This window comes from Larimichthys crocea, chromosome XVIII (assembly GCF_000972845.2).
Source record: "Larimichthys crocea isolate SSNF chromosome XVIII, L_crocea_2.0, whole genome shotgun sequence".
Taxonomy (NCBI): domain Eukaryota; kingdom Metazoa; phylum Chordata; class Actinopteri; family Sciaenidae; genus Larimichthys; species Larimichthys crocea.
In genome coordinates this window covers 20,975,937-20,994,027 of record NC_040028.1, presented here as the reverse complement: position 1 = coordinate 20,994,027, position 18,091 = coordinate 20,975,937, and the positions used below count along the sequence as shown (strand labels likewise).

The window sequence follows — 18,091 nt, the reverse complement described above, 5'->3', positions numbered from 1 at the left end:
TTTTCAGCATCCATGGACATAATAAGCTCTGGGGTGTTGGGATCTGAATCATGATAGATAATGTTTAATTTGTCAGAAAAAAAATTGGCCCGGGTCCAAACTTATTTGCAGACCCCTGTTATACATGTTCAGCATATGAGGGATTAGGTGGGCGGAGAATTTCTTAAAGAACTCAGATGGGAACCCATCCGGCCGCGGACTCTTGCCACTCTGAAGTGTTTTAATGGCCACGTTTAGTTCTTCAGCAGTAATAGGGTTTTCTAAAACGTTCCTGGACTCTTTGCTAATGGTGGGCATGTTCAAATTTAGAAAAAAACTGTCAAATGTGGGACCAGAGTCATACTCAGAAGAATAAATTGACCTGTAGTAATCCCTGAACATATAATTTATCATTTTGTTGTCATGTGTATAACCCTCGGCTGTTTGAATCTTTGTAATAAGTTGTGAGGCAGCCGCTTGTCTAAGTTGATGGGCAAGAATCTTGCTGGCTTTGTCGCCAAATTCATAATATGTATGTTGGGATCTCCAGAGCATATTCTCCGCTGCACTGGTTGATAAGATGTCAAATTTATTTTTCTCAAGCAGAAGCTCCTTCAATAAGTCAGGTGAGGGAGAGCTTGTGTATGCCAATTCTAATTGCGAAATTTGGGCAGCTATGTCTGACAATTTTTGATTCGCTTGCTTTTTGTTATAAGATATATATGAGATAATCTGGCCTCTCAGATATGCTTTTAGTGACTCCCACAGAGTTGTACAAGAGACGTAGAGGAGTTAACCTCAACAAAAAATCCTATTTGGTCAGCTACAAAGTGCACAAATTCCTCCTGAGACAATGCGATGAAACTAAGTCTCCAGCGGGGTCTAGGAGTGCGCAAACCTAAAAGTAGTTGTAAGAGGGGAGTGGTCTGATATGACTATAGCATTGTATAAACAGGCTTCAACTGAAGAGAGTAAACGATTATCTACTAAAAAGTAGTCGATCCGGGAAAATGTCTGATGTACCTGGGAGAAAAAGGAGTAAGCCCGAGCAGTTGGGTTCATGCTTCGCCATACATCAGAGATAGCGTAGTCTTCAGGAAAGGAATTAATCACTTGGGCAGATTTAGATCATTTGGAAGGGTTCGTTGAAGACCTGTCTAAAACTGGATTGAGGCAGCAATTGAAGGGGGGATAGACTGATCCCAGGCGGCAATCTACGTGAGGGCGCACGAGCGCTCATCAAGTTAGTGGAGTGGGGGGGTTGTTCGCTCAGGGCGCAAATGTAGCCAGAACCGGCGCTGCCTATGGGGTTTTGTAACCTATTAAATAATACCATAAGATAAAGCTGTTAAGTAATGGGATTCGATATCTGTGTATAGTTTGACTCCCGCCAAAATCATCTCAAAAAATGTACTCTGCAATGTATCCAACAAAAACAAAGGAAAAATAAACAAAGTCATAAAGCAGAAAGAATGACAAAAAACACCCACCCTTGCACCTCCCCAACATAGGTGCCTACAAAATCCCTTCAAATGATCCATTAGCATAACACTCAAGAGAGTCGCAAGCTAAGGTCTGGTCTACACTATCTGTAAATCTGTCAAAAATTGCCAAGAAAAAAGTGATTATCAGCAACAACAACAACAACAAAAAAAGTAAACCTGTTGTGCTCTCTTGTTACTATAATTACAAATTCAGCTTATAAATTGAAACCTTGTGTGCACAGGAACCAGGTAATACAGAACTAGTCCCGTTGCTGACAATATTATCAATCCCACAGTGTCTCACAGAACCATATGTGTAGCTTGTAAAAGATGGTAACAATAGGAATAAAAAAAGAGAGAGAGACATACCTGCCTACTGTCGATATCTAACGACAGCCATACCTACAGTTCCGTAATGTGACAGCCCTATAGCGCGATAGTCCCACAGGAAATAGTGTCCAAAGGAGACGGCCAGCGTAAAACATCTGTGACACATGGCTTGTTTTAATTAGTGGCTGTACTTCCGATTTCAGTGAAGGAGATACAGCTCGTATCCCTCGCTTGGGTCGGCATCATATATCTCACGGTTAATGAAGTCCAGTGCCAAGGTGGGATCCTCAAAAGTACGCTCCTTACTCCCAGGGAGAGTGACACGGAGCGTAGCCGGAAAACGTAGCCCGTACTTGGCTCCCTCTATGGATCTCAGCCTCTTTTTCACGTCCCCAAACCCTTTTCTTCATAACCTCGGTGGTGTAGTCAGGATAAATATGGAGCATCTTTCCTTTGTACTTCAGGGGACCCCGAGCGGACTTACGGAGTATCTCATCCCTCACATGTGTGTAGTGCACGCGCATGATGAACACACGCGGCGGGTCCCGGGTTTTGGTTTTGCTCGTAGTGATCTGTGAGCTCTGTCCAGCAGTGGGGCTTCGCTCAGATTTAGTATATCTTTCAAAAGTTGAGACACAAAGTGCGTAGTCTGGCCATTCTCAAGCCCTTCCTCAACACCAATAAGCCGCAAATTGTTCCGCCTGGAACGGCCTTCCAGGTCTTCACATTTTGCCCGCAGCTCTCCCACATCAACTTGAAGTTGGGACACAGTGGCGCAGAGCTCGGTGGTACAGTCAGCAGTAGGCCGCTTTCTCCAGCTCCTTCAGTCGGTTATCAGGTGATGCTAACGAGGCCTGCAGGCTAATGACTGCCGCCGACAACTCGCTCCTCACTGAGGCAATATCCAGCTTAATATCCTCCCGTAGTGTTTGAATGGCCGCCCCCCCCCCCCCCCCCCCCCGCCCCCCATCACAGATCTGGTCCGTCTTCTGAGCCTCCCCAAATCAGACTGCGGTGTCAGGCAACAGTTCCTCAATCTGTGTCACCTTCTGCGTGTAGTTCCTTCACCTGGTCAGCAACGGCTCCGCCATGGTGTGGATGACAGCCGACAGCTTCGGGGATTCTTTATTGGCTGCCAGCTTCCCATTTTCGATAGATCAGGGCCATCCCCATGCCAATCATTAGGACACCTGCTACAAAGATCCAAATATGTGGACATCCCGATGTCTTCTAGGACAGAGCTCCCCAGGCAGACGACGTTCCACTTGCCCATGAGTCCATCGTGTACCCAGCAGCAAAAGTCCGTCAGGACATGTCGGTTCCTTCATGAAAAAATAGTATCAATAGCGTTGAGGGACCAGCTGATCAGTTCCATAATTTAGGATTTGAGAGACTTCACCACAGAAAGACAAGAAGAGACGAGACGAGAGGCACAGTGAGACACAATCAGCAAGATAAGGGAGGGGGACCAGAACGGCCTTTTGAACAAGTGCAGGGGACATGTCTCCTGTGTCCCCCCCAAATTATGTCCCTAACCCCTGCACTTGTTCCACAGTGTCAAACTGTGAGGGACAGCTTCCTGAGTGACTTCCTGTCAACAGAACAGGGAGGGACCCTGAAAGTGAAAGTGTTTGTTCAGACTCCATGTTGAGGTCGCAGAGCAGAAGGAGGAGAAGTGAAGGCTGAGGCAGGGTGAGTGTTAATCCAACATTGATTTATTACATTATTTTATTATTGGCTCAACACAAACTACTTCATTTCTCCGACTCGCCGGTGTTTCGGTTCAACGAGTGACCGTGTTAACTGGTGCCCGTCAGTGTGACGCAGTTTCAAACAGCAAGAGAACACGTAGCTGTCGTCGGAATGCCTCTAGTTTTTTCCTCGTCTACGTCCTCAGTGTGTTTTCAGAGACGGTGAAGAAACTTGTGAATTGTGACATCATAAGTGTAGACACTAAAAAGATTTTTTCACAGCGACCAATCAGAGAAATTCAACTTGATCGACACCCGTCTGCTCAGCAGCAGCAGCAGCAACTCTCGCGAGATCTGGCAACGCAGTTATAAATTCAGTTCAGTCGAGTTATTGGAAATAATTAATATTACCAAAGAGTCACAAATAATACAACTCATTAACGAGATGAGGAAATAAAACCCAATTCATTAAGTTCAATAACATAGATATATCCTGTGTTGGTGTGTGTGTGTGTGTGTGTGTGTGTGTGTGTGTGTGAGCTGTAATGGAGGAGTTTGGGCTCACTTCTTTGATCAGTGGTTGTAGAATTTGATTGGCTCTTTTTTGGATCCTATAAAAGTTGAACTTGGCGAGTTCAGCTCTGCATTCATTGTTGGGGGTGTTCCTGTGCATGAGAATGCTCTTACAGGCTTTCTATTGGCTGTTTGTCACATGTTTCTCTGAGTCTTGATTGATGAGAGGACCCTACACTTCACACCCTACAGTATGATGGGTTCAACTATAGATGTGAATATTTGGAGCCAGATTCTAACAGGTATATCTATATTTAAAGAATGTTTCAGAGCATAGAAAGCCCTTCTTCACTTGTCTCTGAGATATTGACGGCCACATAAATGTCCTGAACATCATTTGAAGGGAATGGTGATTTCAAGTGAAACTTGTTTCTCCTCTCAGACTGACTGAAGTCCAGAAGATGGAGGAAGAGGAGGACAGAGCAGAGTCTCCAGGATCCAACGTCTGTCTAAGAAGAGTGACCGGTCCAAACATGAACCTCTAAAGTTCAGACATGAACCTGGACCTCAGACACAAAGTAAGAGAACTGATACTAACTCATGGATTTGACTCATTTTCAGTTCCTCGGTTGATTTTGTTCATATTTCAAATCTCCACTAAAATGTGATTGCAAACAAATTTGTGGCATCTTCCTCTTAGTGTCTGTGACAGCTGTCAGTCACATAGAAAAGCTGTAATCTGATCAAGAGGACAATTTATCAAAGATTCATGTGATCTGAATAAAAACATGTTGGTGTTTGCAGAGTTCAGTCCAACAGACGGAGAGCAGAGTCTCCAGGATCCATCTGTCTGTCTATGAAGAGTGACTGGTCCAAAGGATCCTCATACTTCAGTGATGACCTGGACCCTCAGACACAAAGTAAGAGACTGTTTTTACTGTAAACTGACCTGATGAAGATGATGCATTGATGATGAAGACAAACTGCTCAAAGACTTGTCTTCATGATGCAGAACTATGAGTGCAGATACTATCAAACGCAGATGGATCTTATTTTATTCCTGCAGTAAAACACCTGAGAACCTCCATTTCAGAATTTAACCTGGAAGAAAATCTTCAGATATTTTTGCTCTCATGTTGAAGTCGCTGTAAAGATTTGTAACTCTTCCAAATGTGAAAGAATCTGCTTCAAACGTGTCGTTCATTTTCAGAGTCTTCCTCAGATCAGCTGCTCTGATCCACCAGATGCATCTTAAATCACTTCATCATCATGATTGTGCAGCATGTGGTGAAGAAGTCATTTAGTAGAAAAGCTTTGCTCACCTTGATGAACACTTTGCTTTCAGTCATTAGTCAGTGGACTGTCAGTTGCCTGAGCGGTCAGGAGGCAAACTGACAAGAAAACACTCTTCAGGTGGCGACGAACATTGTGTTTATTAAAACTCATCCAAAAATCTAAAGACTTTACCGACAATAAAAGCCATCCAATTCAACATCCAACATCCAATGCTCTCCAACTCAACTCCAATCTCCACAACTCTCAGCCACCCAACAAACACTCTGACTTCCTAAACAAAGTGTTATTGGTCACATGACTAATTGTTCAGACCATTAACAGGTGTTTTTTGCATATTACATAAATCAACAAATACAAATATACAGTATAAACACCTATTTACAAACCCATATCCCATTATAAAACACCCCAAAATAAATATACATGAATCAGGGTTGCAAAATTCTGGGAACATTCAAGGTTGGAAACTTTCAAACTGGAATTTATGGGAATCATCAGGAATTTACAAAACTGTAGAACAGTGAACTTAAATATAGTTGGAAAATATATTTTATCATCATCTTGACAAACCAACAGATTTCCTGCAGGTCCACTTGAATATCTGCTCTTCCTCAGTCACATGCACATAGCACACTGCTTACTGCAGGGCTGCTGAGGCCACGCCCCCTACCTGCACAGGTGATCTCTGTACCTGGACCACACTGTAGAGCCCAGAGCACACAGAGACTGTTGAAGACACACATTTGAGTCTGTGGACTACATAATATTGTTCAATGAAATAATTCAAACTTGATAAAGTTCTACTTACAAATAAATCTGTTGGAATGTTTTTATCCTCTATGATACAGTCTGTTTCAATTACCCACAATTCACAGTTAATTCACAGACATTTCCACAACTGAATAAAAACATGTTGGTGTTTGCAGAGTTCAGTCCAACAGACGGAGAGCAGAGTCCAAGGATCCATCTGTCTGTCTATGAAGAGTGACCGGTCCAGAAGGGAACCTCTGTTCTCAGTGATGGACCTGGACCCTCAGACACAAAGTAAGAGACGGTTTTTACTGTAAACTGACCTGATGAAGATGAGGCATTGATGATGAAGAATGAAAGATTTGTCTTCATGATGCAGACATGCTGGGTCTTACAGTACATGGTGGTGCTACCACAGTTATTTAGAGACTTCTAACCTCAGTTTAACCTAAATGACTCAAGCTGAGCTGCTCAAAGTGAAACGTGAAGGACATCAGCTCTCTTTAATGGAGGACTTTTATTGTGAAGAGCTGCAGGAAGTGCTGAGTTTGTATGAATAAAAACGACAGGCAGATGACTGAATGTTTAATGAGACAGACAGACAGGAAGAACTGTTGAATGTTCATGACATCAAATCATCTTCATCACAGACTGAAAGCTGAATTCAAACAGAAAAGTAACGACACTTTACTGTGTGAAACTCTGAGCTTCCAGACAGTGTCGTCCAAATCTGGATCTTGTCACCAACAGTCAACAATCATCTGAGTGATAAAGAAATGTCTTCACAGAGAGAGAAGAGGAGTCATGTTCCTGTGGGAGGAGCAGCCGTCCTGCGGTGTTTGGTGTCAGGACGTCCTGAAGGATCCGGTCTCTACCAGCTGTGGAACTGGTTCTGCAGACACTGCATCACCTCATACTGGGACCAGTCTGCTTCATCAGGAGACTCCTCCTGTCCCCAGTGTGGGAAAAGATCCAGAACAAGACGTGGACTGCAGACAGCCAGTCAGACCAGCACTGTCCAAAGTAAGACTGTCCATTTCCTTCTCTAGATATTCTTCTATCATCACTTTTTATTGCTGATGAAATAATCAGCAGATGGTCACATTTTCTTTGTTTAGTCCTCACTTGTTTCTCTGTTTTAGTGAGTGGGTGGTCTGCAGGAGGTTTAGATGAACATAAGATCAGTCTGAAGACCAGATGTGAACGTGTGACTGAAGGAAGTGATAGAAACAGGAAGTGGAACCCTCCCAACAGGATCTACACTGAGCTCTACATCACAGAGGGACAGAGTGAAGAGGTTCATACCAACATGAGGTGAGGCAGCTTGAGACAGCTTCCAAGAAGAAGGAGACCCTCCATGACACTCCCATCAAATGCACGACATCTTTAAGCCTTACCTGACCAACAGAGACACATCAGAGTCGCTCTGACCAACGGCGTCGCTGGCGTTGGAAAAACCTTCTCAGTGCTGAAGTTCACTCGGACTGGGCAGAGGGCTCGGAGAACCAAGAGTGTCAGTCTGGTGGGTTCTGCTCTCGTTCAGGGAGCTGAACCGTGATCAAAGAGTGAGCGGTTCAGTCTTCTCACGCTGCTCCATGTTTCCATCCAACATTACAGAAGGTCACAGCAGAGAAGCTCGCTGTCTGTAAAACTTCGGTTCATCTTTGACGGCCTGGTGAAAGCAGACTTTCACTGGATTTCAACAACAAAGAGCTCGTGTCTGAGGTCACACAGGAGTCACAGTCAGCGTGCGTGTTGACAAGCCTCATCAAGGGGAATCTGCTTCCCTCGGCTCTCATCTGGATAACTTCCAGACCTGCAGCAGCCAATCAGATCCCTCCTTCATGTGTTGACAGGGTAACAGAAGTACGAGGCTTCACTGACGCTCAGAAGGAGAGTACTTCAGGAGGAAGTCAGTGATGAAGATCTGTCCAGCAGAATCATCTCACACATCAAGACCTCCAGGAGCCTCCACATCATGTGTCTGATCCCAGTCTTCTGCTGGATCACTGCTACAGTTCTGGACCACATGTTGACCACAGACCAGAGAGGAGAGCTGCCCAAGACCCTGACTGACCTGTACTCACACTTCCTGCTGGTTCAGACAAAGAGGAAGAAGAAGAAGTACAATAAGAGAGAGCCACAGGAGCTGACGAGGCTGACAGGGAAGTTCTTCTGAAGCTGGGGAGGCTGGCGTTTGAACAGCTGGAGAAAGGAAACATCATGTTCTACCAAGAAGACCTGGAGCAGTGTGGTCTGGATGTCACAGAGGCCTCGGTTACTCAGGAGTTTGTACAGATCTTCAAAGAGAGAGTGTGATCTTCCAGAAAACAGTCTACTGCTTTGTTCATCTGAGCGTTCAGGAGTTTCTGGCTGCAGCCTAACCTGTTCCACTGTTACACCACAAGAAGACAGAGGTACTGAAGGACTTCCTAAAAGATGATAGTATTACTCCACCTGGATGTCTTCCTGAAGAAGGCAGGGAGAAATCCCTTCAAAGTAAAAACGGTCACCTGGACCTGTTTGTTCGCTTCCTTCATGGCCTCTCTCTAAGCCAACCGGAGACTCTTAGGAGGCCTGCTGGGTCAAAGAAAGACCAGTTCAAGACATCAGAGCCATCAACAACCTGAAGAGATGAAAGTATCGATCTCTCCTGACAGAAGCATCAACATCTTCCCACTGTCTGATGGAGATGAACGATGACTCAGTCCATCAGAGATCCAAGAGTTCCTGAAGTCAGAGAACAGATCAGAGAAGGAACTCTCTGAGATCCACTGCTCAGCTCTGGCCTACATGCTGCAGATGTCAGAGGAGGTTCTGATGAGTTGGACCTGAAGAAGTACAAAACATCAGGGAGGGACGACGGAGACTGATTCCAGCTGTGAGGAACTGCAGAAAGGCTGAGTAAGTCCAGATGTGATTATCAACATTATAAAGCAACGTAAAGCTGAAGCCATCAGTATTAGAGTAAAGATACACACTTTACACACATGCACAATATCAAACTTCACACTCTGAAAGTTTCTAAACTAGTATTAAAGCTGCTGATTGAAATAATTTCTACATGTGTTCAACTACAAACGTCTAGAAAAATCATTTTTGGGTTTTATTGCTGTCAAGTCAGTGAACACAAGTATCTGTCTGTCATCTTCTAACGGTCTTTGTTTGACTATGGAGGCTCCCACAAATCCAGCAGAAAAACTGGAGGACTGAATAGTTTGTGCTGAAAATGTTTTGACAGTCATCATTTGATTTTTACAGTGTTACATTGTGTGGCACTGTGTTTCTATAGTGTGTCTGTTTACTGTTCTTCTACACACACACACACACACACACACACACACACACACACACACATCACTTGAAGTTTGTTCATTCCAGTTTTCATGCACTTGTTGATATTCTGTTTGTTCTCAGCAGTTTCTGAGCTGTGTTCATATGAAGGACTGTTCTGTCCATTTTCACACTTTCTACAATCTCTATAATTCTGTTGGATTGGAGAGGAAGTGAGTGGAGGCCATCCTCCCTCTGAAGAGCCAACAGAACATCCCCCTCTTCATCCTCATTCAATGAACGGAGCCACTTTAAATGGTTTAGTTCCAACAATGAATTCTTTCCATGTTTTTGCTCCATGAGAGATGAGTTGATTTCTAAACAGTAGGAAGCTCCTCTCTTTCCCTCTTGTCTCTGCTAGTATTTGGTATTTCAGGGGGTTAAAGACAGTGAAGTAAAGATGTGAGTCGAGTTGACAGCAGCTCCTTACGTTACTGTAAGTGTATAATCTGTAATGTAGTGAGTATCTGGATGATGAAGATGAAGAGCATGGCTGCTGTAGTTTGATCACAAAGGTTAGCGTCAATGAGGTAGCTGCTGAAAGGCTGCGGCTCAAAGTGTTTAACTATCAGTGTTTTCAGTTCAGCGTCACACATCTGATGAAAGTGGAAGAGGAACTGAGAAATGATGTTGCGGGGGAAATAGATCATTGATTAAATCTGTGCCAGGACCAAATAAATAGAAGTGAAGGAGTTAAAAATAAGAAGCTTAGAGTTCACAAATGTAGCTTTCATTCTTGATCAACTGTGTGGTGTTGTGGGAAAGTTCCTGAAATCAATGGCACCAGTCAGGAGGGAAGAGGTTCAGGACCTCTGATGCTTCTGCTGAATATTTATGGAAGCTGTGATCAGGAAGATCAGAGACAGCCTCACATCCAATCAGGGTATGCATAGGTCGGCTCTCTATTCTGCCCAACCATCTGCGGTGGTCAGACTTTAAACCGCTACAATAACAGCACACATACTATACGCCCAGAACTAGTCAGAAGAGAATGTAGTTCTCCATGTTAGGTTACTGTCAGCACTTCTAGTCTGGAAGACAACTGTTGTCTGTTATGTTCTGGAACGTCGACGGTTTAGCGATCTATTCTGTCTTGGAGGCTTCTTTCTTCCGAGGCAACAGCTAAAACCCGGAAAACATGGAATTTAAGATGATATGAAATAGATAAAGCAGCAAATTCTTACATTTGGGTCAAACAGGAAGGAATGTTGGACTGTTTTTGTCTACAAACCTTGTGATCAATGGCTGAACCATCACTCAGACTGAACAACTGAATGCGCAGAGTCCATTTTTAGAATAAAATGTCAGATTTATTTGACTGTAACTTTTATATTCTCGTCATCACAGACTGCCAGACTGTGTACTCTCAGAGACTGACTGTGAGAAATCATGGCCTCAGCTCTTGAAGTCCAGACCCATCTGACACACCTGGACCTGAGTCACAACCTACCTGTATGAATTCAGCAAGTGAAGCTTCTGTCCTGCTGGACTGGAGAGTCCAAACTGTAAGACTGCAGACTCTCGAGGTCCGTTCATGTGTTCTGCTCTTGTACTGTTATCTACCAAATTTAAATCCAGACAGAAGTTTGACATTTCTTTCAGTCTTCTTGTTTTCTGTGTTTGTCTGAGCACAATCACAGCAGCTCTTTTTAAAGTTTGTCAGTGTGAACAGTTTGAATTGAGTCTTACTCAAACTGGATTCATGTTATTAAGATTTCCTAATGTGCTGCCATGAAACCAAGATTTATTTTAGTTTCATGTGAGGACATCTCTACATGAAACATGAAAAGAACAACACGTTTCAGGAAAAATGTCTTTTTATACAGAACCTTCAGAACTAATACACACACACACACACACACACACACACACACACACACACACACACACACACACACACACACACACACACAGTGTTTGAAGTATCGTGTCTGATCACTTCAACATGTAATGATGCTTCCATTCAGGAATCGATGTCCCTTTGTGACTCAGCCAGTAAACAGGAGCTTAATAATCCACTTATTCTACAGAGGGTCCAAGGTTACATTTCAGAGGAAGACAACATTCATGTCACTTTGCACATTTGATCCAGTTCTAAAGATGATTGAGGATGAAGCTCACAGTCAGTCAGCTGTGTGCTGATGGGAGATGACAGTGGTGATGAGGATAGTCTAATCTGTGCTGTGAAATGAGAGCATCACAAGTGCAGGGACACGTGTTAACCAGGTTTGTTTGGACTTCACTTATTATTTATTTCATGAAGTCTGATTTATTTATTTCATGTCGGACATTTGGACTTCTGTAGAAAACATGTGTCTCAGTATTTTTCATCAAATGTTCTAAATGAGAAGAAACAGAAGAAATGTCTGATTTGATGATTTCCAGACTGACTGAGATCAGCACATGTTATTAATGTGTGCTGATGAATGGTTGTCTGAATGTTGTGCTGACGTTTGGATGATGTCTGTAAAGGCTGACATTATGATGATCCACAATAACACAATGACAAAGTCACTCTACTCATTTAGAGAAAAGCTCATTGATTAGGACATAGTAATGTTGAGCTGCACATTTCAACCTGAACACATCTGATTGGATTATAAATGGATTTTTATCAACATCATTTATTCTTTATTCAGATTGGAGGCTGCAGTTTGTCAGAGATCAGCTGTGCTTCTCTGGCCTCCAGCTCTGAAGTCCAACCCTCCCATCTGACAGAGCTGGACCTGGGAACAAAGCCTGAGGATCAGAGTGAAGCTGCTGTGTGATTTTTCTGAGAGATCCACACTGCAGACTGAAGACTCTGGGTCCGTTCACTGACTCTTGTTACTTTGTAGATCTGATGTTTAATTAACAATTGAAGCTAATTTTGTTTCAGACTAACTTACATCCATAAAGTTGTAAATGTCCTTTTGTTCATATTTTCATTGTGTTGATTTAAATTTAGTCTTGCTCACCAAGACTTGTTTTTCTTAAAGAAACTGTAGAAATGTCTCTGTTAGTGGTTAAAGTCAATGAAGTTTAGAATGTTGGTCAATGGTCAACATCTGTATACAGAAGATCCTCTGAACTCAGATTAGTTGAAATGATCAAGTTTACTTGTTGAAAGTAGGACAATATTCACACACACACACACACACACACACACTGACTGGTTGTCTGAATGTTGTGCTGACGTTGTTGATGTCTGTAGAAGGCTGGACATTTGATGATCCACAATACACACATGACAAAGTCACTCTACTCATTTTAGAGAAAGCTCATTGATTGGACATAGTAATGTTGGCTGCACATTTCAACCTGAACACATCTGATTGGATTATAAATGGATTTTTATCAACATCATTTATTCTTTATTCAGATTGGTGGCTGCAGTTTGTCAGGATCAGCTGTGCCTTCTCTGGCTCAGCTCTGAAGTCCAACCCCTCCATCTGACAGAGCTGGACCTGAGTAACAACAACCCTGAGGATTCAGGAGTGAAGCCTGCTGTGTGATTTCTGGAGAGTCCACACTGCCAGTCTGCAGACTCTGAGGTCAGTAGGGGTTGCAGTCAGTCCATGTGGGTCTCAGCAGTTTGTACTAAACACAGTTAGTATCAAGCACAGATCCAGTATTTCCTGTAAACCTCCGACCTTCTCAGCGGCTGCTTTCCTCAGTGAGCTGTGAGAGGAGAACGGTGACAGGCTCAGGATTGGACAGAAAGACAGAAGAGAGAGGAACAGTCAGCCAATCAGATGAGCCAGAAGCTCGTTGTGATCATGTGTTTTTGGTTGATGTGAAGACGACTGTTGTTGTTGTGTTCATGTCTACAGGAAATAAAGCTGATTCCAGCTGACAGCATTCCAGATGTACAGAGACCGTGGTCCTCATTCATCAGATCTGATCTCAAAGTGTTTGTTCTCTCATTCCAAACACTAAAGAACTGATCAGTTCATCTTTGTCACAGCTCTCAGATCAGTCTGACTGAAGCCTGCAAAGAAGCCATCATTACATTTTAGTGAGCATGTGGTCTTTGTACGAGCGACCTCTGCTGAAGTCCAGGAACCACAGCTGAAAATGAAAGTGAGCAGTGAACTGTCTCTCTGTTTCTGCACTGAGTGCGTTCAGGGACTGTCAGCATAGTTATCTGTTTTTTGTTTTTATTTACATTTATTTAATGAATATCCGAACATCAATAATTAAATAGGAACGATGCAGTGATGTTTTGGTTCTGCGCTGCAGCGATAGGCAGCCCTTCCAGTCAATGTTTCAAACCCCACCGCTTCACTGTGGTCCGGTTCAGAATATTCCGAGTGGGCCTCCACTCCGCTCCGCAGCTGTTCTATTTTTGACGGATGCGGTCCAAGATGTGGAGAAAGAGTGGCCTGGCAGTGCCCAGGAAGTGATCTGGCACCTCTCCAGCTACCAGTCCACCTTCTATACTACTCTGGGTCCCAAGCCAATCCCTGCAGACTGAGCTACTACCGCACCCCTTTATCTGAGTCTCAGGGAGTATCTGAGTCTCGATAAAGGGGTGAGTTGTCTAGTCTGTGTGTATCCTCGCTCATGTCTCCCTCAGAGATCCCTCCTCATACTTCAGAGCAGAAATTACAGAATGGGAATGTCATTCATGATGGCAGATGAGAGTGAGGAGTAGGGAATGACCAATAAGTAACTGACACTGTAAAAGCAAGAAAACGCCACAGAAAGAAATTCAACCTGTAGGTCTGGAAGGTCAGACATTTCTCACATACCAAGCTGTAATGTATTTCTTATGTTAAGATATCAGAAATTTAATCTAAGGGGGAGGCGCTGTTGCGCAAGCTAGAATGTAGACGCGTCCCTTGCAAGCTCCGATATGTCACTTTTTGAAACTTAACTGTCTCAAAGCCAGGGCCAGTCTTAGCTATGGCATGTGGGCGGCCGCCCAGGGCGCATTCTCCGTGGGGGGCGCCGGAAGCGGCCGAAAAAGAAAAAAACCTCGGTAATTTACGACATATGGCCATTAAGTCAGCGTAGCGGGCGCCCCGGGAGCTGGGTGTTGACAAGGCTCGGTTTCAATTTGTGGACATCCCCCAACGCTTGGATACCATCATGAACAGGTTTCAGAACTGGGTAGAACCACCTCCACCCAGGCCGCAATCACTGTCACTGTTTTCTTAAGAAATCTAACAACTCAGACATTTGATATTTGAACCTGAAAGCTGTTATCCTAGTTACTCTGCAGGTTCAGGTTTTAAACACTGACACCTCATAAAAGATACCTCACCAAGGTGATAACTAGGGATACACCGAAATGAAAATTTTCGGCCGAAACTGAAACCGAATAAAAATTAAATGGTTGGCCGAATACCGAAACCGAATATGAAATGCAGTTGTTAAATTTTTCACTTTTTTTTTTTTACTATTGCATAAATAGCCTAGAATAAATTTGTAGACATGTTTTTTCAAAGAAAGTAAATGTTTATTTAATATCTTTCAAAAATTCCAGTAGAATTTCCAGTTAGTATAATTATTATTTCATTTATACTGTTAGAAAGTTGTTGTTTTAATCACTGTTCATTTGTTCTTGAAAGAAATACTATTTAGTTTTTATTATATTTCCGGTGAATTTCCATTTTTCCCATGTTCATGAACGCATCATAGTCATTCCGACGGTCATTGAACGCACCTCGTGACCGCGCACGTTGTTTCATTGCGTCAATTGCGTCACGACACTATTCGGCCACGAAAGCCGAATGTGGCTTTTTTTTTTTTTGCAATATTCGGCCGAATACTTTCGGTTGCCGAATATTCGGTGCATCCCTGGTGATAACATCTCGTCCATGAATGTGGAAAGTTAATGCACCAACATGGACACAGAGAATCATGAGAGTAGTCCAGACTGCTCACAAAAAACATGCAGACCGTCACCTACTGGAGCTCCTGCATATCAATCTCACATGCAACGATTTCCAGTTTAATGGACGCAACTTCATGCAGAACAAGGGCCCGGCAATGGGAAAGAGAGTTTCCACATATCTTATTTAGATCTTCTGTGGTGAACTAACACAGCATATGCAGCTGGAAGGAGAAACCAAAGACAGCATGGCTTGGTCACTGATGAAGAAAATACAGCAAATAGCCAGCATAGCAGTGGAGACCGGGCTGGAGGCCCAGAGGCCGGCGCCGGGCCGGTGTGAAGGCTGGTGACAGGTAAGTAGGGCCGAAGTTGGAGGCAAGCAAACTGGGCTGAACTCTGTGAATTGTTAGTTTCTTTGGCTGTATTAGAGTGTTGTATTCTTTATGTTACTCCTAACCTGGGACAAATCAGCACTATCCAATACATTTCATTTAAATGTAACAATGCCCACATGTATTTTCCTTCTCCACATGACACACGGCTGCATCTTACAAGAAAAAAAACAAACCAGCTCGGTCTTGATTGGTCGTGTTCTGCTCGTCATGTTTGTGTGCCCGACCAGAACATTTGTATAAAAGCTGAGCGATGACTTCATTCTGTCTCAGTGGGGAGGAGAGGTTATCATGTTCAGTTTGTTTGTGATTCTGGATATGCAACGTTGTCATGCCAGTCATAACACAGTGATGGTGACATAACATATGACATCTGTGCTCTTCATTAATGGATGTTTCTAATTACAGACATTTCTGGACATGTTGGTGTGTTTTACAGGAAAAGAATCACATTTGATCTATTGTCTGAAGATGCTTCTCCTGTTCAGGGTTGCAGATACACTATAACTAAGGATTGTTTTGATCATTGTAATCATTTTCTCCTTGCACACCTCCTCAAAAGACACATTATCAAATGTTTTCTTGCGTCTTATTAGTGCAATCATGGAAAACTCAACCCAGATTAAATCATTTGTGTTGGCCATGTATGGTAACATAGGACACTTAAAGTATCTATATTTCACTCTGGCACTTCTCTTTTACACGTCGGTTATATTTGCCAACACTGTTCTTATTGTCGTCATTTATCTGGACAGAAACCTGCATGAGCCCATGTATCTATTCCTGTGTAATCTGTTTGTTAATGAAATATACGGCAGCACGTCTTTGTTGCCCTGCTTAATGGCACAAATCCTGTCAGACACTCATGAAATTTCAACATTTTACTGCTTCGTGCAAATATTTAACATTCACACGTATGTTGCTATTGAATTTGGAACGTTAACTATCATGGCATATGACAGATATATATGTATTTGTAAGCCGTTACACTACAATGTCATGATAACCAGAAGAATAGTGCAAGAGGTCATTCTTGTTATTTGGACAGTTTCCTTTGTCGAGGTTGGAGTTTTACTGTCATTCACTATTAATTTAAAGCGTTGTGGCACGGTTATAAACAAAGTGTTTTGTGCACACCACCTTGTAGTTGAACTTTCTTGTTCTACAGACAGAACAGTGTCACTCATTCACGATCTGGTGTTTGGCCTTATTTTCACTGTTGCTGCTCCCGTCACTTATATTTCATTCACCTACGTCAAAATTTTGTCAGTGTGTTTAAAAGGTTCCAAAGAGACCAGAGTGAAAGCTTTTGATACTTGTACTCCGCATTTTATTTCACTGGTTAGCTTCGTCTTTGCCTGTTTTTACAGCTTGATCACTCAGAGGTTTGACATGTTCTCTGTTCCATATCCACTCTGTGTTTTCCTGTCGATGTACGTCGTGATCATTCAGCCTCTTCAAAATCCACTCATGTACGGTCTTAAATTGTCAAAAATCAGACATGCTTGTAAAACTTTGCTGACATTAAAAACATCACAACTCTACTTTTTTCAGAGAGTTTTCCAATTCTTATGTTCATCATTAGCAGACACGAGAGGAAAAGGAGTTACAGCACAGTTTAGAACTGGAGCATCTGTTCTGTTGACATTCAAAACATTTCATTCGGTTACAAAACGTGAATCTTCTGGGGTTGCTGACCTGCGAGAGGTTCATAAAGACAGAGATAAAGACTTGAAGTACCAAAATGTTTTTGCAGTGTTCCAAATGCAATCTTAAACAGAGTAATGTGAGAATGCACGGAGAGAAGAAGAGTTTAAATACATCAAACAAGATGAAAGGATCTATAGGAGGTGCCAGCAGATGGTGTATGTCAGAATCAGATTCATAATCAGATTTATTATAAGTATACACATGCAAGGCATTCTCAACTCTCCATGCACTTACACAGGAATAGATATAACAGCTAAAAGCAAGTAATGTGTTGATCTTTAACATATGCCAGGAAAAGGATCTTTAACATGTTGCAGTGTGTTTAGTTGACATGAAAGGGAACGCACTGAATCATAGACAAATACAAAGATACAAAGTGATGTGAAGATAATGATGATGTACGTGTCGAGCTGACGAATCCTAAGACTTTACTTCAGTGTTCCAATAACAGCTGATCAAAGTTAGTTCAGTAAACTCGGAGTATGTTCACTCTGACTTGAACTTGTGTGGTGACAGAAATATGATTCAGCTCAATGAAAGGCAGAGCCTTCATTTTGATCCAGCTCGTAGAAATATGAACGCACAGACTGTGCAACATTTATTTCAATAAAGAGTGTGAGCCAGAGCACAGTTTGGTGTTCATAAGGCAACACAATAAACGTTTTCAGTGTTCATACATTTTGTCATTTACTCTCTAAGTGTCACATTTTAAATGTATCCGTTCAGCTTTATTCTCTCATGGGGAAGTTGAAGATGGATCAAAGACGGAGTGACTGACTGCAAGCTCACTTC

At 42.7% G+C, this 18,091-nt stretch overlaps 1 protein-coding gene and 1 long non-coding RNA gene across 2 annotated transcripts; both read left to right on the top strand.

The window, feature by feature from the left end:
- The first annotated feature begins 3,141 nt into the window (after positions 1 to 3,141).
- On the top strand, positions 3,142 to 4,851 carry LOC113748238 (uncharacterized). Its single transcript, XR_003464195.1, has 3 exons — positions 3,142 to 3,485; positions 4,440 to 4,575; positions 4,802 to 4,851. It is a non-coding gene; the product is annotated as an uncharacterized LOC113748238 (long non-coding RNA).
- Positions 4,852 to 15,046: 10,195 nt separating this feature from the next.
- LOC104939301 (olfactory receptor 4K1-like) lies at positions 15,047 to 17,845 on the top strand. The gene has a single exon (XM_027291303.1). The coding sequence runs from the start codon at positions 16,193 to 16,195 to the stop codon at positions 17,363 to 17,365; it is 1,173 nt and encodes a 390-aa protein (XP_027147104.1). The 5' UTR covers positions 15,047 to 16,192; the 3' UTR covers positions 17,366 to 17,845.
- Positions 17,846 to 18,091: the final 246 nt, after the last annotated feature.